Source organism: Cnephaeus nilssonii (assembly GCF_951640355.1).
Source record: "Cnephaeus nilssonii genome assembly, chromosome: 5".
NCBI classification, from domain to species: domain Eukaryota; kingdom Metazoa; phylum Chordata; class Mammalia; order Chiroptera; family Vespertilionidae; genus Cnephaeus; species Cnephaeus nilssonii.
The window spans coordinates 46,701,906-46,726,750 of record NC_137076.1 but is presented as its reverse complement, the minus strand read 5'-3'; the positions used below and the strand labels follow the sequence as shown (position 1 = coordinate 46,726,750).

General features: G+C 39.2%; 1 protein-coding gene across 3 annotated transcripts in view; it reads left to right on the top strand.

The window, feature by feature from the left end:
• The window catches only part of FSTL5 (follistatin like 5), a gene marked incomplete at both ends in the record, with an annotated part of 536,981 nt that extends 512,492 nt beyond the window's left edge, over positions 1 to 24,489 (top strand). For all 3 annotated transcript variants that reach the window (XM_079773039.1, XM_079773038.1, XM_079773037.1), the window contains one exon: positions 23,787 to 24,489. In XM_079773039.1, the coding sequence (XP_079629165.1) occupies positions 23,787 to 24,489 (703 nt within the window). The remainder of the gene's footprint in view (positions 1 to 23,786) is intronic.
• Between the last annotated feature and the right edge of the window lie 356 nt (positions 24,490 to 24,845).

The following is a 24,845-nucleotide window of genomic DNA, read 5'->3' as shown; positions in this document are numbered from 1 at the left end:
GAGATATATATAGAAACATCAATGATGAGAGAGAATCATTGATTGGCTGCCTCCTGCACGTCCCCTACTGGGGATCGAGCACACAACCCGGGCATGTGCCCTTGACCAGAATCGAACCTGGGACCCTTCAGTCTAATTTAACTTCTAAATATGATACTTATACACTGCACATTTATAAAATCATATTGGCATACTGAATTCTATGGAAAAGTAGTAAAGAAATAAGATTCTCTTTGAAAATTACTAAAAAGGTAGAATGGTAAAATACTATAAGAATTAATTTTTTAAAAATTACAGAAAGAGGAAAGAGGAGAGAAGGATAAGCCTTTCTTTAAATAAAAGAAAGTATGTGCTCTATAGACAATACTTAAGAAATTATCTCTCTTCTCCTTAAAAAATAAAACTTCAAGAAGGGAGGAATTTGCCTTTAGGACATTGTATTATTCAATGTCATGTCTATGTTCCAAGTAAACAATAAGTAAATGTTGTTTTTTTAATCCTTGCCTGAGGATATTTTTTTCCATTGATTTTTAGGGAGAGGGAAAGAGAAAGGTAAAGAGAGAGAAACATTGATGTGAGAGAAAACACATCGATTGTTTGCCTCCTGCATGAGCCCTGACCAGGCTTCGGGCCTGAGGAGGAGCCTGCAACCAAGGTAGGTGCCCTTCACCAGAACTGAACCAAGGACCCTTTGGTCCTCAGGCCGACGCTCTATCCACTGACCCACACCAGCTAGGGTGTAAGTAAATGTTTTGAATAAGTTAACATTCTGTTTCCAATATCAAAATAATTATATTAAAACTACTATAAGAATTGCTTTTATGGATAACGTGGGCAATCTTTCAACTTCAGCATGGGCTCTATTTCCTCTCCTCCCGGCCATCTGATGATGGACAAGATAAAATATTGGAAAAGGTCAAGGACCATCCACTGCCTCAGGTCTCCTTCAAGTTGACTTTGGTTCAGCTGCTATTTCCATGTTTAAGAGTTAAAATATCATATCCGGATACCTGGGGAAGAGGTATTAGGCATCATGGACTATCTGTCCAATTCTCAATGGAGGAATTTTCATTAATGTCTTGATAATTTCAAGCTAAAACAATGAAAAATATGGTAGAGAGATTTATCCCACTTCAAAAGCAAAGGAAGGGGAAATGGGTATATCTGTAATAGGTTCAACAATAAAAATAAAGTTAAAAAATAAAATAATAATAAAATCACAAAAACCTTCCAAATAAAAGTGTAGACATATAGAACCAATGATACAATTGTGAGGATATTCACATTGTAAAAAGACTAAATTAAGCCCGGCTGGCCTGGCTCAGTGGTTGAGCATTGACCTATGAACCAGGAGATCATGGTTCAATTCCCGGTCAGAGCAAATGCCTGGTTTGCTGGCTTGATCCCCAGTGTTGGGCGTGCAAGAGGCAGCTGGTCAATGATTCTCTCTCATTATTGATGTTTCTATCTCTGTCACCTCTCCCTCTTTGAAATAAAAATATATTTTTTAAAAGACTAAGTTATAATGTTTCTTTAGATAGCCAGCATTTCTGAGATATAGCATGATACATTTTATTAGAAATTACTGTTCACATAATTTTTAGAATAGTTTTAAGAAGTCCTTAAAGAAAGATTGTGATATTATATTTCATACTGAACTCAAAGCTCCACTGGTTTTATTTATTTGTTTTTTACCAGCCAAAAATGGTCTTGGAAAGAACTGTCCATATGAGGGTAGTGGCGATGGCCCCATATGCCTTTGAAATCTGGTTCATGTAAAGAAATGGAGTTTTGAGCCTCATCAATTTTTAAGCACAAAGGAAGTACTTGACATACTGTAGTGAAAAAAAGTTATAGCCTCTCATTATTAATTCACAGATCAGCTGTTCGAGTGAAATTGTTTCTGAATTTATAGCAAACTAAAAAGAGCATCAAAATTAGTTCCTCCTTGTGGTCTCTATAAACAGCCTTCACAGGTACTAGGTAATAAATACAATATGGACGCTTTTCCAGAGAGATGAGTGCAGCTGTGATCAGGTAGTAATGCACTGTAATGTGTTTTCCGTCGCTAAGTCCTTTTCTAGGGAACACTATGGCTTCTTTCATTTTCCTTCTGAGGAAGGAATGTGTTGCACTGTGGTATGTTCTATTTCCAAAAGATAAAATAAAGTCTCCAGGTCAATTTGGAAAGTAGCATTTAGGCATCCTGAAGGGAATGCTCATCTCACCTTTCTATTTTTGGGGTGCATGTGTGTGTGTTGGGTTATAGAAAGCTAGAGGAATTTTAGGGGTGGCGAGGTAGGCAGCCCTAAAGCCCAGTCTTGATGCTCATATTCCCTCAGCTATACTATTTCCTCCACACTTTAACTTAAGCCCCTTGGATTCCTAGTTTCACTTTCTCTTGGGTAATTCCAAACTCATCTAGGTTTTGGAATAATGTAGGCAATATAAGTCAGAAAATTGGTTCTGGACTCTTAATAAGAGTCTCATTAGCTGAAAAGGAAAAACTAGTGTCCCTGTTCAGAACTCTATGAATCTCATTAGAACAGCAGTAATAGTAGTAGCAGATACTCTTTGCTCTTTTGCGCTGGGAAGTCGACTATGCATTTTATGTATAGCATGTATAGTGATCTCAGTAATCCTTCAAAGAAGGAATTCATGGACATTGATAGGGAATGAAATATGAAAACAATATATCAAACAAAGAAAAGCCCACTGGTGGTGAGCAGAACCTTACCAAGTCGTCCTTGAATTAGATTGCAGAATTCAGGATTAAGTCTCTAATTTCAAGGTAAGCATTTTAGGTAGAGGCAACTGTGAGTGCAAATTTATTGACTAGAAATTATCTGGCATGTTTGAGGAGCAGCATGGAGGCCGCTGCTGCTGTAGAGGTAGGAGATGAGTTTGGAGAATTAAGGCTGGTTGCTGTTATTCTGTGTGATAGAAGTCATTAAAGGTTTTCATCAGAGATGGGACTGGATCTGATTTTCATTGGGAAAATGTCACTGTAGTGTTGAAGAAATCCTAATACATAAAAACCCAGGGGTCGTCACGTTCTAAACAACCAGAAGAGACAACCGAACAGGAGGCTGCATGGGATGATCTGGCCGACAGGGGGGGCAGTGAGGGACGACCCAAGGACTGGGCCCTGGAAGGGGACACGAAACTGCAATGGGGGCGTGGCTGGCCTTCAAACCCAGGGCCCAGAGCTCACTGTCACCGCTGCCCCCAGCCCCGGCTCAGAATTCCCTCCCACTGGGGTGCAGAGACCTAAAGGGAGCTCTGGGCCCCAGCGGGGATGCGGCAGAACTGCGATAGGGGCATGGCAGGCCTTCAAACCTGGGGCCCAGTGTTCCCTGCAGAAAGTGCTTCTGTTTGTTTAGTCCATTGGTTTTAAATCAGATTACACTCTCACAAAAGGGGCAAGAGAAAACTGTTCGACGCTCCTTCAGCAAATGGCAAACTCTTGCTGAACTTGAGCGACCCCTTCCTGGCATAGTTGTCTTCGCGCTTTTCAGGGCACTTTTGAAGGAAGGAAAGGGATCTGGTGCCCCTATAGCTCTTCCTCAGGGACAGAGCTGGAAAGGAAAAGTTTCCCAAGGAGGTGGAAGCGCAGTAGGGACCTTCCCAGCTGGGGGAGGGGCGCGCCCAGATGCCCCCTGTGCTCCAGGGCTGGGGCAGGGCACAAGGGATGGGACTTCAAGTGGTAAAGGTCCAGCAGATGCCTGGCCTACAGGCTGCCTGAGGAGGGGTGTCAGATGCGTGAAGGAAAGGCTTAGCATCTCCATCATCACTTTGGTTTTCAAAATTTCCTGTTCCCCATCTGTCAGCTCCCTCCCTCTGAGGGGTGCTGTCATCCTCACATGGGTGCAACTGGAATATTGTATCTTGAGAGGATTGCCCAAATGTACGTATCCTTTTATCCGACAGTGAAAAAAATCCCAAAGAATAAGAATGGAGACAGACTACTGTCTTTTAGTCTTAAAAATACCCAGAAGTGTCTTGCGAAGAGCTGAGACTTGGTTCTGTCCACGTGCCTCAGAGAGATTGGATGAGGAAATGGCCCGGCTTGGCCCTGACTTTACCCACTTATGCTACTCTTGAAGGTGTTTTTGCCACAATGTGAATAAACTTTCACCTTTTGGAATAGGGGCTCTTACAAAAGTCTGCATTCCCAACTTTTCTTGAAACAGATCCATGTTCTGCAGCTGTGGCCACCGTCCTGAGATCAGGTCCTGTTGACCAGGTCCTGTCACTGGGAATCAGGGGGCACTGGAGTGGAGGCCCTCACCCATGCCCTTTTACATTCAGGGATTGAGCTGAACTCACTTTGGGGGAGGCCTGGCAAGGGTGACAGGTGTCACAGATGGAAGATGGAGAATGGAGAGGTGGATACCCTGGGGAATGGGCCTAAGGTGGCAGGCGGACATCCCCTGAGGAGTCCTGGACTGCGAGAGGGTGCAGGCTAGGCAGAGGGACCTCCCCCACCCCAGTGCATGAATTTCGTACACATGGCCTCTAGTTATATTATAAGAGAACAGGGGACAGTTAGGAAGCTATTATAGAAGTCCAAGGACAGGACCTTTAGGACAGTGAGATGTTTTTTTCAGGGACAGGATATTAAGAATGAGTCAGTATTTGCCTGGCTGGCTTGGCTCAATGATTGAGCACTGACCCATGAACCAGGAAGTCATGGTTGGATTCCCAATCAGGGCATATGCCCAGGTTGTGGGCTAAATCCCCAATGGGGGTCATTCAGGGGACAGCTGATCAATGATTCTCTCTCATCATTGTTCTATCTCTCTTCCTCTCCCTTCCTTTCTTAAACCAATAAAAATATATTTTAAAAAAAGAATGAATTGGTATTTGGTAACTTATCTTCCTGTGAGGAGGATTTTAGTTTTGTTTTGTGATTTGGTGCTTTCCATACTGCACTTTTTAATTTCCAGATTTAAATAATGCTAAACAAAAATACAGATGTTACAGTTGTTGTATCGTAAATCAGTGAATGACATACAAAACACCTTAATGAGCCAATTAATTAAGAGTCGTTTATTGCACACAGCCCAAAGGGAGGTGTCTCTTCCAAATCTCTGAGCAACACATACAGGAAGTTTCCCATATTTATACTTTTCGAGCCTCTTTGTTTACAGATATTACAAAGAAATCTGCGTGAGTTATTGTTACAGACAGTTTGTAATCATGGATACATAAAGAACAAACATTTGGCATAAGAATATGGGAATTATTATCAGTATTAGTCCATTACGTTAGATGGCTAGCTTGCAAGGTCAGACAGTTAAGTTTTTATCTTTTTCTATTATTCAAACTAAAACGGTTATTTTATAGACTAAAAGACTGTCTAAAAATGACAGAGTTGCCCAAACTGGTTTGGCTCAGTGGATAGAGCGTCGGCCTGTGGACTGAAGGGTCCCAGGTTCGATTCTGGTCAGGGGCATGTACCTTGGTTGCGGGCACATCCCCAGTAGGGGGTGTGCAAGAGGCAGCTGATTGATGTTTCTCTCTCATCGATGTTTCTAACTCTCTATCTCTCTCCCTTCCTCTCTGTAAAAAATCAATAAAATATATTTTTTTAAAATAAATTAAAAATAAATAAATAAATAAATAAAATAAAAATTACAGAGTTTACAGAACAAGGGACTATCTACACTAATAAAAGAGAAACATGCAAATTGACCGTCACGTCACTACACCCACTACTCAGGAGTGAGTATGCAAATTAAGACTGTGGTGGCCCCGCCCCCCAGCTGCTCTGGGCAACATGAATGCAGGCATGGAATGGCTGGGCGGGGCGGGAAGCCTGCTATGATGGGGGTGGGGGCAGGGGGCGGAGGGAGCTACAGGAGCAGCGCTCTGCCAGAAGAGAAGACTGAAGGCGGTGCAGAGGGAAGGCCTGGGTCCCGGGTGCCAGAGGAAAACCGGTGCCAGCAGCCAGGGGAAGGAAGGCCTATTGAATGAATTTCTTCATCTAACAATAGCAGAGAATTCAAACAGCAGTTTTTTATACAAGATGGAGGTTACTATGCTTCACAGTTAGAAAAAATCCATTTGTTTCCTGTGTGTAAACAAACATACACATGATTTAGATAAAAGACAGAGGAGGCTAAATATAAGGAGGTCATTAGGTGTGAAAAATAGGACTAGCACTGCAACAGGAATGTGTCTTCAATGCCATTGGTAACAAACAACTAAGGCCTTCGGTCTCCTCCACTCTTGAGAGAGTATGTGTGCAGGTAGGTATCCTGGAAGCATGGTGTAGATTGAAATGTGACTGAGTGTCTGAGAGAAGTTTAGGATGCGATCGCAGAAGCAATGCATGAGATGATGAGTGTGTGTAAAGGTGTGTGATAGACACTAGTACTGCAGCTCTGCTAGCCCACACCAAGGAGCTGAGGGACCGAATGAAAGGCATTTCTCTGCTTTACACACTGCACTTGTGTAATCGAGGCAGCTTGTACTCGCTGTCACAGGCTGTGCTGCTTACTTGGTTCCCTACATTTGAAGTGTGTTTTCCTGCTTCTTCATCTGACCGCCATTTCCTGACATTTTCTTTATTTCCTCCAGGAAGACTTTCATAGTCTGTGTAAATTGTCCATTTTCTAATGGAATTTCATGCCTAGTTAGAAATAAACTCAGTAACCTGTATTAAAGTAACATGTATTCATTAGTGTCACTTTTAAAATATTTGTTTAACAAACATATATGGCAGTGAATATGTGCAATACACTGTCATGTTTGTTACATGAATTAATTCAGTCCTCACAAAACCTTTACGAGCAGTTGTATTGCTCTTCCCATTTTACAGATGAGAAAACTAAATCACTGAGGGCCACATCATCAGTATGTGGTAGGATATGAAGCTAGTGCCCGGGCGCACATTATTAATCCTAGACTCTGAACTCTTTAAGAACAGTGACTGTTTCATATTCAGAGGCATATTTCTAGTACCTAGGCCACTTTCTGAACAGGTGGACACCTTAAATAAAGGAATCAAAAAGTTGGAAGAGGATAAAACATATTAGAGAAATTAGTAACCATATAAATGTAGCTGGAGTATAGGGTAGCATTATTGAAAAATAGTATGAAATAAGGCACACGTTATTTTATGGGTGGCCTTGATTACAAGACAGAGAAGTTCACTCAATTTGCATGACCCTTAAGAGTTGTTGGTTTTTTGAGCAAAATTCACGAGTTATTACAAATAAATCAAATAAATATTTACTAGATATGCTGCTTCAGAATTAAGCTACAGTTGAAATTTAAAAGAGATACTGTATAATGTACTGAATATTAAATGTACTGAATTTGGTATAATGTACTGAATATTAAAAATAATTTTAATTTTTTTGAAACCAGATCTGGGAAATGGGCAATTTATACAGACTAGAAAGGGCACCACTATTGGGTATAGTCTCATGTATATTATTTTTGAAACTCACAGAGATTAATTCAGAATAAAAGCGCTGATGAACCCACACTTTGTAAGGAACTAAAACTATGGTATGGTAAAAGAACAGGTAACAATTTCAATCCTACTTAAAATAAAATGACCAAATAATAGGACAGTAAAATCTTCAGTAGAAACAAACAAAAAACAGAAAAAGCTTGTGAGAGATACATGATGACAGCTGAAGTTGTTAGTGGCACAGGGCAGTTTAGGGCAGTAAGTGAAAAGTCACTGACTGTCAGTTCTCTAAATTGTTGTTTATTTTAATTAGCCAGGGCAACCGGACAATACACTTAATCTTTCATAGTCATCAGAGGAAAAAAAGCAGCATTTAATGACCTTACTATCAGATGAACCTTTAAATTTTTTCTCTTGGAAGAATAATAATACAATTATGTATTGCACTAGATCACTGGACTTGAGAGAAAATAATTTGGTATTGCATATTTCAATGTCGACAGATTGGCATCAAAAAGCTCATCAATCATAAACAAGTAGAATTATGTTTAAAGTAAACATAGGCTCATATGCTTGAATGTGCTAAGCAGAAATATTTTACCATTCAGCATTTCTAAATATCTGGGTGCTGAATTCTCTGAATAAAGAAATGATCTATGTTAGCTGTCCATCACTCAACCACCCATTGTAGACATAAAAAATAATATCAAAACAAATTAGCACCAGAATGCTGAAATGCTGAGTATTTAGCCCCCATAATGGCACATGTACCTTTTTTTTAAGTAGGTAAAAGATGAGAAGTTATTTTAAAGCCAAAACAGCTATGTGAGCCTCAGAACGAAGTGAGTAGTCAAGAAAACCTGTTGAGGGGGGGAAATCGTAGCTCTTAAATGTGTTCATCTTTCTTTTTCAGGGAGAGGATCTAAATTCTTTAAAAAAAATAATCAGTGACTGATATTTGCATTATCTGTAATTTTAGTATGTTTTCTTGACATCTTGCAATTATCATTAATGATAATAGCTATAATTTACTAAGCACCTACAATATATCAGAGTTTCACACATGTTTTCCCTAATCTTCACTGGTAATGAATTATTAGAATATATAACAAAGAAAAGAACAAAGGCTCAGGTAAAGTAATTTATTCAAAATGTCACAAACTAGTACATAGGAGACCAGTACTCAAATCCCCTGATTCCAAAACACACCTTTTCATTTTACAATCATTAGGAACCTACATTGGAATATCCTTGCTTGACATTAGAATTCATATCAATGTTTAAAAGAAGAAAATAATAGGTCTGTTAATTTTTTCCAGATGCAGAAAAAAATTATTTTCAGTTAATATTTTCTGGAAATGCTAGTGTGTTGTTATTATCCTCTTTTATTTGTTTTCTAAATTCTTTCTTGCTTTTATTGCTTCCTCACCTGCAACACTTTTCTCTTCCCTTTTAAATGAGTTTAACTAATGAATTCTAGACATATTAGACAATTATCTAGGTTGTCTTCATATATAAATGTTGGGTAAAAGGATTAAAGACACCTGACTGATAGTACTGTGATACATAAATTAGGTCTGAATACTGAACTAAATACTGAAATTATACCAAGGAGTCCAGAAGCATAGCTCTTAGCTTATAGTAGACTCAGAGAATCTCAAAATGCAGACATTAAATATGTGTTTTGTGGGTTTTTTTTTACTTCTTTCAGGTGAATAACCTAAATTACATAGATAATTTTTGTTTTGCTTTGTTTCTACATTGAATGACTATTATGGTCTTCTATGAGATGTTTATTTTATCTTTAACCATTAACCAAAATTAAGGATGGACTGAGGATGTTCTAAAACTCGTATTCAAATATGCCACAAGGCAGGGACAAATTGATATCATCAGTGCTATCTTGAGTTAGACTTTGTCAGCAATTTTTACCCTTTTTTGCTGCTAATTAGTTTTAGCTTAGTCAATGTTTTGATATTTAGGCAGCTGATCAATGATTCTCTCTCATCATTGATGTTTCTATTGCTCTCTTCCTCTCCCTCCCTGAAAGCAATAAAAATATATTAAAAAATAAAAATAAATAAATTAAAATGAACAGTTTGGGAGATAGCTCTGTATCATTACTAACACATTGTCATTTTTATAACTGTACTATGAACTTTCATTTGGTGGATGTTTCATAGTCAGTGCTGAATGAATATCCTTGTGCATGCTACTTTGTAGTTATTTTATGAGCATTGATTAAGGGAAGATACTGCAAGATATCATTGCTTCATTAAATCAGAATCATATTTTGATTTCAGAGATAATAACAAATTATTCTAACAAAAAGCCTAAAACAATTATGCTTCCACCAGTAGTATGTAAGAGAACATATCTAATCACATCCTTACCAGTATTTAAACACACTTTATTATTGTTACCAATAGATTGTTAAAAACAAATAACTCATTTGTAAGCTTTAATTTATTTTCACCTACTCATTTGTGAAGTTTTGAATCTTTTGATGTTTATAGGCCATTAATGCTCCCCCCATGTAAGGAGTAGCCATTGGTTTGCTCGCTAATTTTTCTTTTCAGTTCCTTTGTTTTCCTTATTTTAGTAATTTATTTTACAGTAAGACTTGATCTTTTTGTATTCTGTTTCTGCTCATTCTGTAGATTGCATTAATCATTGTTTATTTTTAAAGTGTAGTCACCTTTAATCAAGCTTTACCTTTTAACTTACACAACACGGTGTCTTGCTTAAAAGGTCTCACCTTTCCCAATGTTTAAATACTAATGTTATAATACTGTTATAATACAGTTATTTCATGCTGACTTTTAATATTATTACAATTTGAATACTTTCATTTATCTAGATATTATTTTGTGCAACAAATGAGTTATACAAATATTTTTTCGTATTAGATAGCTGATTACCTCAATACAATATATTATGTAGTTTATACTTTCTCTACTGATGTACAATACTTTTTTGAATTTTACATTTTTTATTGTCACGTATGACATGAGTCTGCTAATGAAATCTTTATTCTGTTCTACCAATACTGTTGTATCTCCCAGTATCAATGCCTTTGTGTAGTCTCCTTCCATGTTGACTTTAGACTTGGCCTCGTGAGTCCTTTATGTCAATGAGATGTAAGCAAACGTGAGACAAGCAGAGACTAGCTTTGGCTCTTAGAATGCTGCAGTCACCTTGTAGGAAAGTTTTATATGTCAACCTTAGAAATTTTTTAAAAATATTTCTATTCTGTGTCTTTTTTGCTTAACAGTTTCTTCTTTGATTCATTTCTCTTTTCTTGCATTACATGATAAGCAGTCAGGAGGAACCAAGCCACTCCTTCAACTGTTTGCTTGCAAATCTCCTCAGCTGAATATCCAATGTCATCCTTCCCAAGTCCTATTTCCCATAAAACACTAGAACACTCATACAATTCAACCAAGTTCTTTGCCACTTTATAACAAGGAGTGGCCTGTCCTCTAGTTTACAGTAACAGATTCCTCATAACCATCTGAGATCTCATCACATTGGCCGTTACCATCTCTATTTCAACATTCTGGCCATGATTACTTGTGTGTTCTCTAAGAAGATGGAGGTTTTCTCTCCAGCTCTCCTCTCTTATATCGGAGCCCTCACCAGGATTGCCCTGAGTGGCTCCTGCATGGAAATACCAGCTTTTTCTAGCATGCACCTCCAAACCCTTTCAGCCTCTACCTCTAACCCAGCTCTAAACTGCTTCCACACTTTGAGATGGTTCTTACAGCAGCACCCCACTTCCAGTACCAGTTTCTGTCATAATCAGTTCAGCCTGCTTTAACAAAATTCCACAGACTGTGTGCCTAAAACAACAGAAATTTATTTTAAGTGGAGGCTAGAGGTCAGAGATCAGCCGGCCAGCATGGCAGGTCGCTCATCCTGGCTTGCACACTGCCATTTTCTTGCTGTCTACTGACATGGCAGAAGGATCGTGATCATCCCTCTCACTTCTCTTTTTATAAAGGCACTAATCTCGTTCATGAGGGCTCTACCCTCACAGCCTAATTTCCTCCTAAAGGGCCTACCTCAAATTCCATCACATTGGGCACTAGGGCTTCAATATATACATTTGGTATAAGGAGGAGGGAGAGTATAGATATTCAGTACATAGCTGTTATTAAAAATACTAGGGCCCCGATGCACGAAGATTTGTGCAAGAATGGGCCTTCCTTCCCCTGGCTGCCGGCACCACCTTCGCTCTGGCCCGGAGCTGCCTTTCCGCCTTCCCACCCTGCCCAGAGGCCCGGAGCAGCTGGGGCACTGCCCTGGCCGCTCAGGGCCTGTGTATGCAAATTAACCTGCCATCGTTGGGTTAATTTGCATACTCACTCCTGATTGGCTGGTGGGCGTCACGAAGGTACAGTGAATTTGCATCTTACACTTTTATTAGTGTAGATTTTACCAGTAACTGAAAGGAAAGAGACTTTTTCTAAAACTTTACCAGAAGTAAGAAAATGATATTTAAAGAAACATTTATCTCAGGTAAAAATAAATAAATAAAAAATCAAGAATTTTCCTTTTTCCAGCATGTAAATATACAATTTTTCTTTATGATGTGTCAAATGATCCCAATTAGTAACTATATGTGTATTTTACAACCCTCACTCCACCTATCTTTGTATATTCAGTAGACTTGAGATATTCAGACTTTTTGGCCAGGGAAATGTTCTTGATGTTTTGAGTTTTATTCCCAAGTACACACTGCACCCTTCTCCACCATGCTTGCTGTCCCAGAGAGCTGAGTAATATGGCTTCTGGTTGGTTTGGCAATGAGAAGCCTGACTAGAGATTTGCATGAAGAAGGAAAATGGGACTGGAATCTATAAACCCCATCCCCCAACTTGCCTGCTGATTTGTGGAAGACCAGCTGTTTCTTGAGATCAAAGTTCACAGCCCCTCCCAAGAGACACCTCCCCCTCCCCACATAACTCCTTCTTCCCAGGGCACAGCAGGGACAACAGCCTTATTATTACTTTCCTCATATCACTGCACTGTCCCTTGTGGACAATTCCTATTTCTCTGTAAACAGTCTTTTTATTGCACCCTCCTTGGTTTATTCTAATTGGAATTTGTTTTCTTTCGGGATCCAGACTAATATAAACTCTGTCTTCAAGAGAAAGCTTAGCATAACAAAATGTGAATTAGTAGCTGAAACAGGGATGTAGCTATACCCAACACTTCTCTAGTCTTTGAAGATGTTCTCTAAACATTCTTTAAAAGTCAGGGCATCCAATTATAGGTACCCACTACTTGATTATAATTACCTTAAGAGTAGGGATCATTTATTTCCTCTCCACTTCCTTTATAAGGTTTTACAAAGTACACTGAACATAGTAGGTTGTGAATAATTACTGAATTTGGTCCCATAGAATCCAATTCATGCCAAACCTGGTTCCTTATAGAAATTTTTCTTCACCCGTTTTTTCTGTTTTGCAGCTATACAATGGACACTTTGATAATATTTCTGATCAATTAATAGATTTAAATTTGTTCTTGCCTTCGTTTTACCTTCATTTCCTCTATCCACCTCAGTATCCAAATTATTTTCCATTCTTCTGCTACATAACCTCTGATTCATTTATCAACTCCTGGATAAAACACATCCTAATCAGAAAAATGGGTGAGATCAGGGAAGCTGATATTTTCAGATTTTCATGAATCTGAAAAGTAAGTTAAAAAGAGCAACCAATTTTTTAAAATGGCATCTTAAAGGCATAGTTGTCAATCTTTTCCCTAAGCTCTTAAACTTTGAAAAGAGATAAAGAACTTTGGTATTTGAAATATAGTTGGTTGTATACAGATGCTCCTCGACTTACAATGGGGTTAAGCTCTGATAAAACCGTCAAAAGTTCAAAATGTCATAAGTCAAAAATGCATTTAACACTGCATGGTAGAGTACTGGTTGTTTACCCTCATAACTGCGCAGCCGATTGGAATCTGCGGTTCACTGTAGCTGCCCAGCACACGAGGAGTATCATACCACATATTGCTAGCCCAGAAAAGATCCAAATTCAAAATCAAAGTATGGTTTCTACCAAATGCATGTGGCTTTGTACCATTGTAAAGTGGAAAAAATCTTACTTGGAACCATTGTCAGTCAGGGTATATGTATATGGTGTGTTCAGAATTCTTCATATGCTTTTCTGTATGTGCAGTTACTCACTAGAAGGGACAGACCTTTGGACCCTATATTAATTCTGTAAAGCAATTAGACATTCTGAATATACTATAATTAAACTATGCCTTTATGCCTCAATTTTCTCTAGAAGAAACAAAGTCCCCACATATCAGAAAGATAGGATACCAAAATGGGAGAAAGTAGGGAATTTAGTGTTCACACACACATTCTCCTTCTTTTTTATTTTTTCAGAAAAAAATAAATCTAAAAATGAAAGTAAGGAAAAAGTGATGTAGCTAAAATCTTTAATATAGAATTTCTATAATATAGAATCTCTATAATATAGAATTTCTATAATATATAATTTCTATAATATAGTCAGGTAAGAGGGTGTCCTGTGATTCATCATAGCTTTTTCAACCTATGTTTGAAAACAGAAAACATTCAAGTACTATCATTTCTCAAACAGATCTAAGCATTAAGGCTATTCAGAAACTGTCCTTGCTCTAAGTTTAAATCTTTACTAAATGTGTCAGTTCTGTTTCTCTGGGCTTCTGTGTATGGATGTGACCACTTTTTATGAAAAGGTATGTTTTACTGAGCTATTTATGTGAAGTTCAGATAAAACTAAATCCTCTGGTACTTGAGTAGGGACAGCATTCAATCTTACCAGGGTCAGTCCAGGATAATAGAAAACAACTAAATATAAAGGGATTCATAAACGAGTGAATGATGGCTCATGTCAGATTTATGGTTTATGTCTATGAAAACTCTGTCAGCTATAACACAGTGGAAGATGCCATTTCAAGAACCCACTGTATGTGTGGGTTTATATAGTAATAATGTGTGTGGGGGGTTATAATTTTAATTTCTTACTTGATTAGCATTTATCTTCCAATTGGAAAAACAAGATACTTATAATGCAATTAGTAAAACAAGATATTAATAATCATTCCCACTACTTGATTATAATTACCTTAATGTTATTTATGAAACATTAACTACTTGAACATAGATTTGAATATAGATTTTCACAAGTGAAATTTCAATACAATGAGTTCCTTAGGTTGTTCATATTATTTTTTTTTCTGGAATTTTATTTCAAGAATATGGTTTCTACAAGTGAGACATAAGAAATGCTTGGGGAAATGTTTTTTAGATGTAGATTGCAGCAATGTTGTTTTTATAACTAGATAGAGTGTTTGGCTAATCCTATGCTCAAATACACCCAATCTCCACTCACTACTTCCCATTTGCATCCATTGATATACGTGGAAAGACTTGTTTTAAAATCTGGGGAAGTGCGGATGATAGGATTTGAATTAAGAAATAATTTAGGAATGGAGAAGTAGCATATGGAACCTGCCCCAGCTTCTAGTATGGGGATTGACCCTCGGTGGTTAAATATTAAAAGTCAGTGGTAATGAAAACTCACTGGTAAGAATCTATGGGGACTCTGGGGGGAGGCAGTATTACATTAAGACTCAGGAGATAAAATAATTGTTATTCTGAAAATCTTACAGGGTTCTTTCACTCTAACCTTTGGGGTATCATAAAGGTCATTAATTACAACTATGAGATTCCTTCATTAGCATATCAGGTGATATATTTGAAAGCAGAACAGGAGTGGAACAGTATGGCAAATGCCTAGGAGTGACAGTGACTGGAAAACTGGAGACTCTGTGTGACCAGACCCATTTGGGGACTGTGTAAGTAAGAGTGTTATGGGCAAGACATGAAACCTTGGTTCTTGTCTTCTTGAAGGAAAGATTTCAATCAAAAGACCAAGTGTAGAAGAGCAAGCAAGAATTTATTGACCGCAGCAAAAATATACTTAGGACAGTGAAATAAGGAAGAGCATAGAATAAGCAACAGAACGTGCAGGAGGCAGCTGATCGGTGATTCTCTCTCATTGTTGATGTTTCTATCTCTCTCTCCCTCACCCTTCCTATCTGAAATCAATAAAAATGTATATTTTTTAAAAAGAATAAGCAACAGGAGAGCGAGCGTAGGTGTGCTGCTTTGGCTCACTGGGAAGTCAGAAAAAAAGGGGCCTTGGGGACAGGTGCAGGGTGTTAGCCTGGAAGGAGGTACTACTACTGCTCTTCTGGTTGCAAGTCTCATGAGGTCCTGTAGCAGTTAGGGGATATATGCCTGTAGGAGGAAGGAGCAGGGGAAGGGAATGACATGGGCATGCTCCCTGGTGGGGAGGGAGAATGCACAGAGACCTTAATTTTCGGTAGCTTTAAAGGCTGGGCATTTACTAGTAGGGGAGGTCTTAGGGGCAGATCAATAGAATATTCATCAGCTTTATGCTGATGTACCAAAATGAGATTTATTCTCTTAATTTGTCTGTCCTTGTGTGTGGCTGGCAAATGGCCCTCAATTAGATTCCTGTTTTCTATCCCTGGGTAGGGAGATTTAAGCTATTTATCCTCTGGTTGGGGAGAAGTGTAAACCATTTACTCTTATGTGTCCTTGGTTTAGGGAAGATAGGATTTACTAGGTGGCTGCAACCTGCTGTTTAACTATCTGTCTCAATTTCTCTGTTCAGCTTGTCTTAGAATTTTCTTAGTTCTAACTATTCTATAATACTAAGACTGTGGGAGATTTGATGATTGGCTAAGATGTGGACAGGGCATAGATCCTGTTGGCACAAGTGAGAGCAAAATTTTAAAATGAGTGAATTCCATTGTCAATGTGACCAGTGTTGCATTTAGGAATGGGAAAAGGTAGCCACATTTGAGTAATACTATATGTTAATTTTTAACGTTGTGGGAATACTAGCAAAAAAGAAAAATTGGTGAAGTTTTCCCCATCCATGGATTATAATAATAATATGCCCATGGTTGTAAGATAGGGAATATTTTATTTGAATCATAATGGGAAAATGATACTGTTGTGGGCAGTGGGGACAGCACCAGGTGTCTGACAGGCGGGGTTAGACCAGACCTGAGTTCAGCAACCTCGGTACTAAGTGAATATTTATTTGGAAAATCACCTAGAAGAAGTAATTCATAGAAGAAATGGGCTTAGGAAACAAGTTATAGAGGTAAAGAAAGGACCCTTGAAGCTTAGGAGTGGGGAAGGTAAAGGTGATGTATCTGAGGAAGAGAAAGGCTCAGGCATGCTTTCAGGAGAGGGAGAGTGTGATGGGTCCCCATCCTAAGGGTTTTAAGGGAGAAGATTTTAGGGGAGGTCCCTGGGGAAAATTTTAATAGACTATTCAGCAGCTTTTCAGGTGTGCCCTTTCAGAGTCTAGGTCTCCACTGATTGATTGGTCAGCACCAGGGCAGAGGATCATTATTCAATGCACCTGGTCCTGAGGTCAGCCGAGGGGGTCACTTGTCTGGTTTTGCTGCTTTTCTGGGCCTGGAGCTGAAATACAACTGAGGCCTCCATGTTATTTCTAGGGAGGAACAGTCAGGGGGTCTAAACCACATGACCAGAGATATGCTAAGGGAGGAAAGGTGAGCCTAGGGGGTGAGGTGCCACCCCTACAATTATCCCTTGCTAGGGATCTAGGGCTTTTCATCCTGGTGACCTTCAGTATCTGGCCCATCATCCTTGCTCTGCTCATTCTGTCTAACTGCTTACCACACTACTACTTAAGGTATAAAGCAGAGACAAGTTTTATTTATTGAGGATCTACTATTTGGCTGATAGTAAACATACATTTACTCTCATCCTAGAAGCAAGCTCTTACTGTCATCCTCCTCCTGCTGATGAGAAAATGGAAACTCATGGAAGTCAAGGACATTATGTAAGGTCACATATATTTAAAAAATGCCTGGCCAGAGTGGCTCAGTGGTTGAGCATTGACCTAAGAACCAGGAGGTCACAGTCCCATTCCCAGTCAGGGCACATGCCTGTGTTGGGGGCTGGATCTCCAGTATGGTGCATGAGGAGGCGGCCAATCAATTATCTCTCCCCCTTCCTCTCTTAAAAAAAAAAATCAATTAAAAACAAACTAAATAAACTGGATCATGAAACTAAATCAACCTAGATCAACCTAGACTGAAAGCCCCTACTTCATCAAAAACAAGTTCTCTGTGTATGAATCATTTCAGGTTCTCACCTCAAAGCATGAAAAGAGTACTGTACTTTCCTGCGTATAAGACGACTTTTTAACCCAGGAAAATCTTCTCAAAAGTCGGGGGTCTTATACGCCAGAAAATACGGTAGGTTAGAAAAATCTCTGACAATGTATATCAGATTGCTTAAAACCCAAATACCGTATTTTCTGGCATATAAGACCCCCGACTTTTGAGATTTTCCTGGGTTAAAAAGTCGTCTTATACACCGGAAAATATGGTAATTAAATTTGAGCCTTTTTATAAACTTTACTAGTAGCCCGGTGCACAAAATTCATGCACGGAGGTGGGGGGGGTGCTTCCCTCAGCCCTGCCTATACCCTCTCCAATAGGGGACCCCCTTGGGGGATGTCCAACTCGCAATCTGGGACCACTGGCTCCTAACTGCTCACCTGCCTGCCTGCCTGATCGCCCCTAGCTGCCTCAGTCTGCCTGCCTGATCGCCACTAGCTGCCCTCCCGTGCCAGCCTGATCTCGCCCCCAACTGCTCTCCCTTACCGGTCTGATCTTGCTTCCAACTGCCTCTGCCTGCCTGATCACCCCCAACTGCCTCCCCTGCTAGGCTGATCTCGCCCCCAACTGCCCTTTCCTGCCTGCCAGCCTGATCACCCCTAACTGCCTCTGCCTGCCTGATTACCCCTATCTGCTCTCCCCTGCCGGCCTGATCTTGCCCCCAACTGCCCTCCTCTGCCGGCCAATTTGGTTCTGATTGGTTGGCTTCTATGCCAGTCAGCTTCAAAAGTTCCACTTCCTAGGCAGCCATTGGCTCCTCACAGTTGACCCAAATTTGGTTCTGATTGGTCAGTTTCTATGCCAGTCAGCATCAAAAGCTCTGCCACCTAGGCAGCCATTGGCTCCTCACAGTTGACACAGATTTGGTTCTGATTGGTCAGTTTCTGTGCCAGTCATCATCTCTGGGCCTATCAACCAGGCCTGATTAGAAAGGCAGGGTTGATCAGCAGCCCAGGTGGAGGCCTGGAGAGAAATAGAGGCCTGGCTGCTGGCCCGGCCTGGAGAGAAAGAGAGAGGCAAGTGCTTATCAACAGCTGCAATAGAAGCTATGGATCAGACCCTGCTTCTCTCTTCAGGCCTCTCTCCTGGCCTGATTCGCAGCCCCCTCAGCAGTCAGTGCTCAGTCACTGTGCCTGAAGCCACAGCATTCAGTGCTGAGTCACCATGGCAACCCAGTGCTGACTGCAGGACTGACTTCTGGTTGGTCAAGCCTCCGGTCATGATGGACCCAGGGTTTTTATATATTGTGATAATAAACTATTTTTGTTGTAGGCGGTGGGAGTGACACTAGGTCTCTCTCTGGTGGATGGGGTCAGACCAAACCTGGGTTCAGCAACCTTGGCACTTGGGTTCTGGCTAGGAAAGAATTCAGATCCAAGACTCAAACTGAAAGAGAACATTTGTTTGGTAAATAAATTTGGGGTAGAAGTAGTAATTTCTAGAAGAAATGGGCTTAGGAAGCAAGTTATAGAGCTAAAGGAGGGCACTTAGAGCTTGGGAGTAAGGAAGCTAATGGAAGCATGCCTGGGGCAGGGAGGCGGAGGGGTCAGGGAAAAACACAGGTGTGACTCCTCCTGGAGGGAGAGCCACTGGATCTTCAATCCTAAGAGTTTTAAGGGTGGAGATTTTAGGGGAGGTTCCAAGGGAAGATCTTAATAGATTATTCAGCAGCTTTCCTCCTGTGTCGTTTTAGGGTCGTGGTCTTCAATGATTGATTGGTCAATCCCAGGGCAGGGGATCATTATTTATTGCAGCTGGTTCTTACTTCAGCCATGGCTGGTTTTGTTGCTTATCTGGGCCTGGAGCTGAAATACAACTGAGGCCTCAATGTTATCTCTAGGGAGGAAAGGTCAGGGGGTCCAAACCAAATGAGCAGTGATACTTAGGGGAGGAAAGGTCACCCTGAGGCAAGGTCTTACCCTACAATTGATTGGCCCTTGCTAAGTACCTCGGGCTTTCCACACTGAAGACCTTCTGTACCTGGCTCATCATCCTTGCTCTGCTTATGTCTGTCTAATTGCCTACAACATTTTTTTTTACTAAGCATTCAGGAAAAGAAAATAATTTGAGAAAAAAATGCTATCACCCTGCTCACCAAATCTAGCAACAAATCCAAACAATGCCACCTGAATGACAGTCACACTTTATTATTTGAGTTTTTTTCCTAGTAAAATAAGTGATTTCAAGAATAACTTTTAACTCACATCTCTTAATCTGCAACTTCTTATACACATTCTGATAAATATTAGACAAACTATGTTAAACTTTGTACTATGCAGAATTTTATTATACTAAGCAGGCATGAAAGTTGAGAGCCCTGTAAATATTAATCACAGGCTAATGAACAGTGGGAGATTTCTGAATATCAATCTGTACTAGAGGGAAATTTTGAATTAGAGACACTACTTCCTACCCAATAAATCAGTAGTGAAAAATGGAAGGCGTTCTCATGCATCAGCTTATTAGCTAGATCTCCAGTCCTAAAGTAGCATGCAGTGCATGTTCCAAAGTAGACATAATTTTATCACCCCACGTGGAGCTTTTGCATTTTTAACGGGACCATTTTTAAAATTTTAATTACCTCCAAAAGAAGCTGGATTGTATCACCACTTGAGTGCATTCTTTAGTATCAGAGTTAAAATAGTTCAAGAGTAGTTAGAGCTTGTCTCCTTCATTCTTCCTCATTAGCATTCAAAAACCATTGCCCAAAGGGACTAGAAAACTCAAGGTTAAGAGGAGAATTGAAATGCCAAAACTTGATTGGCTTATTGCTTTTATTAAATGTGCATATTACTGCTTGTGCCTCTGAGCACATTTACAATGTATAACAGAAAAAAAAGACAATATCTTTGATCATAATTTATAATTTCATAAATGATAGACACATTCATATATCTACACACTTACATATTCGTAATGACTGTCCATTGATGGAATAGCATTCATTTTCCATAGTCAGAGTTAATTATTTATTAATACAAGTATGAGAGTGGGTAATGATATTTAGGATTTTATAGTTTTGATGCTGACAAAAAGAATGGGATTCAGTTTTCAGTTTGAATTTTTTCTTAAATTCTTTAATATTTAGGTATCATTTATAACCTTCAGTGTGCATTGATACTATAATGTGAACATTCAGAAGTGATTGTTAATATGTGTCTTCATTCCATTGTCATTAGGACAAAATTTTATTTTCAATACTTATGGTATGAGCTATGCTTACTGAAAAGACACACGCAGTTATTAAGGACACAGGAAAAGAGTAAGTCCCCAGATATAAGCCAGAAATAGTAAATGGCATTTTAAAATACTGCAAGTAAAGATGGAAAAAGTAATAGTTACTTAATTAAGTAATAGTATAGCATAATGCTATAATTAAGCATTAGTCACTAACAGTTTTTAAAATTTTATCACTCAAAACTTCTACTCTTTGTAATCAGGGGAGTTCTGTTGTTCTCCAATATATTCCTAGTGCTTTGTGTTGAGTAGTTGCTCAGTACATATATGACAACTTAATAAAGGATCATTATTATTTTTTTTAATTTAAATATATTTTTATTGATTTCAGAGAGGAAGTGAGAGGGAGTGAGAGATAGACACATCAATGATGAGAGAGAATCATTGATTGGCTGCCTCCTGCATGGGGATTGAGCCTGCAACCCAAGCATGTGCCCTGACCAGGAATCAAACCACAACCTCTTGGCTCATAGGTTGATGCTCAACCACTGAGCAATGCCAGCCTGGGTAAAGGATCATTTTTTAGAACATTTTAAAAATGTATCTATTGATTTCAGAGAGAGAAAGGAAGAGAGAAAGAGAGAGAAATATCAATAATGAGAGAGAATCATTGTTAAGCTGCTTCCTGCATGCTCCCTCCTGGGAATCGAGCCAAAACCCAGCCTTGTACCCTGACCAGGAATAATGGAACCATGACCTCCTGGTTGATGGGATGACACTCAACCAAATGAGCCACACCAGTCAGGCTGTAATTTTTCTTTTTTTATAGAAGAATTTGTATTCTCCAATGACATCAAATAGTCTCTTCATTATGTTCACATAGCTAAAATTATAATATGGTTTCCCAACTAAATGCAATGTAATAACATAGAAGCAGTTATAATTTTGTTTATTTTAGTAAAATATTTGTGCTTATGCATTCCCTGGTTATGTAATTATAAGACTGATATTTGAGAAAATGTATCTTATTTTTCTATGATATTAAAGATATACATTTATTTATGTTTTGGGCTTGACATGTGCTTATATTTAAAATTTTTAGAAGCTATTTCCCTGAATGCACCATATTTCTATATTATATATGCAAATGCTAATTTTTTTGGAAATGCTAATGTTTTTACATAAATAAAACTTTGTGTAAGAATCCTAGCTAATAAAAGAGTAATATGCAAATTTACTGTCACTCCAAGATACAAGATGGCTGCCCCTATGTGGTCAAAGATGGCTGCCCCCATGTGGACACAAGATGGCCACCACAAGATGGCCTGCATGGGAGGGCAGTTATGGGCAGTTAGGGGTGACCAGGTCAGCAGAGGAGGGCAGTTGAGGAGGACCAGGCCTGCAGGGGAGAGCAGTTGGGGGGACCAGGCCTGCAGGGGAGGGCAGTTGGGGGGACCAGGCCAGTAGGGGAGGGCAGTTAGGGGCAATTGGGCCTGCCGGGGAGCACTTAGGCATCGATCAGGCTGACAGGGGAGTGGTTAGGGGTGATCAGGCTGGCAGGCAGAAGCAGTTAGGGGCAATCAGGCAGAGGCAGGTGAGCAGTTGGGAGCCAGCAGTCCTGGATTGTGAGAGGGATGTCCCAGATTGGAGAGGATGCAGGCTGGGCTGAGGGACAACCCCCGCCCCCCCACACAAATTTCATGCACCGGGCCTCTAGTTATCATAATAAAAATGAACTGCACGGATGACAACATAATGGGCTATTTGTGGAGGTTTTGTTTGTTTTATTTTGTTTTGTCTTAATACAATGCCATCATTTTTTCATTTATAAAAAATATGTAGAAATATTTTTCTGATCTTTATTTTTAGGGAGATTTTAAAAATGATTAAAAAGTGCTTTAATCAATATTACTAATAAAAATAAAAGCCCTTCACATTTCTATTGGCCAATATGTAATTTATATATAATGTTGCATAGTAGTCTCTATCTTATTTTATCTTATTTAACTTATTTTTGGTAGGAAGCCATCAATGGTATAGGTAAGGGCTTCAAAATATGTTTACCCTTGCCACAGGGATTTTGATCATTTTCAGGCAGCATTCAGAAGAAACACTTGTAAAAGCATTAATGTAATTAAAGATGTCCTCAAAAACATTTTTAATTATTTCTTTTTTAATTGAACTTAATAGAAAAATGCCCTAAATCTCCAAAATTCATCATTGTTCAATATAAGACAACCAATACAATGCAGGTATATCATTAAAAACAATAACAATATAAGCATGGCAAGGGTGAAAAAAGTAGCTAGTCTTTAAAATGTATAATAAAACAAGTGTTAAGATCATACAGGTAATCAAGGTGATTCTAAAATGTAATATACAGAAGTCTAATAGTTCTGTATCAAAAAATAATAAATCCACATCTATTAATATGGTCCTTTGAGGCTGATTAAAATGCAAAAGATACAGATAATTATTTAAATAGTTATGTGTCAGAGTTATTAGGAGATCATAAGACAATATAAGACGTAAATGAAATGAGTGAAATAGATGTATAGTCAAGCTTTTTATTGTTGTGGCTTTTATAGCAGTTAACCAAACTTGTTCAATATCAAAGGTCTAGAGACATACAAAATGTTTACTTTTTTAGCCGCTTTTGTTGCAATTAACTAGATATACTACTTTTAATCATTTTGTTTTCTACAGCATGGATTATAATTGTTTGGCTGTAATGGCCTAGAGTAAGGAGGATGGAAGCACAATTTAAAGGTGAACTCGGAGACAATTAAGAAACAAATTGCTGCACAGCCTGGCAGGGAGCACCTGGACTTGCGATGGCCCTTCCCGCTGTCCACGGTGCTTCTTTTTGTGGCAGCCACTCTTCATTTTCCCGGCTAACTTCAGTTTTTCTTTTTTTCAGGTTCGGATTTATTCTTCATAAAGATGAAGCTGCGCTACAAAAAATTGACCTTGAGACCATGTCATACATCAAGACAATTAACTTGAAGATTTATAAGTGTGTTCCTCAATCGCTGGCCTATACACACCTGGGAGGATACTACTTCGTTGGCTGCAAGCCAGACAGCACGGGAGCAATCCCCCGACAGCTCATGGTGGACAGTGTAACCGACTCAGTCATTGGATTCAATAGTGATGTGACGGGCACTCCATATGTGTCTCCAGATGGGCACTATCTTGTCAGCATTAATGACGTGCAAGGTCTGGTGAGGGTCCAGTACATTACCATCAGAGGAGAAATCCAGGAGGCTTTTGATATTCACACGAATCTGCACATATCTGACCTGGCCTTCCAGCCGTCCTTTACTGAAGCCCATCAGTACAACATCTACGGGAGCTCCGGCACACAGACCGACGTGCTCTTTGTGGAGCTCTCCTCGGGAAAAGTCAAGATGATAAAGAGCCTTAAGGAGCCACTCAAGGCAGAAGAATGGCCTTGGAACCGGAAGAACAGGCAAATCCAGGACAGTGGCTTGTTCGGGCAATACCTGATGACACCTTCCAAGGACTCTCTCTTTATACTAGATGGACGGCTCAATAAGCTAAACTGTGAGATCACTGAAGTTGGAAAAGGAAATACAGTTATTTGGGTTGGAAATGCCTAGGAGCCCTATTAGATAATTATTGAATGAAGAGTTTTCCAGTACATTGCACTTAACTCATTGTTTAAATTTACAGTTTAATTTTTTCAAGTTTATATCCTACTCGTACTCAAGTTTTCTCGATTGGCCCAAATAAAATGGATTTTTTGGGGGGAGGGGGGATACACAATTAGTCATATCAGTTGATTAGAAAATTTTAACACATTATTTAGTAAGAAAATATATTAATCACAAGACTCAAAACTATAATTATGTTTTAAGCCAACAAAATAGGGATTTAAATACTTAAAAAAGAACTCAACTGCAGGGAATTTCAGATGACTTTCAGCCCCATTTTATTTTAAGGGTTTTTATCTATT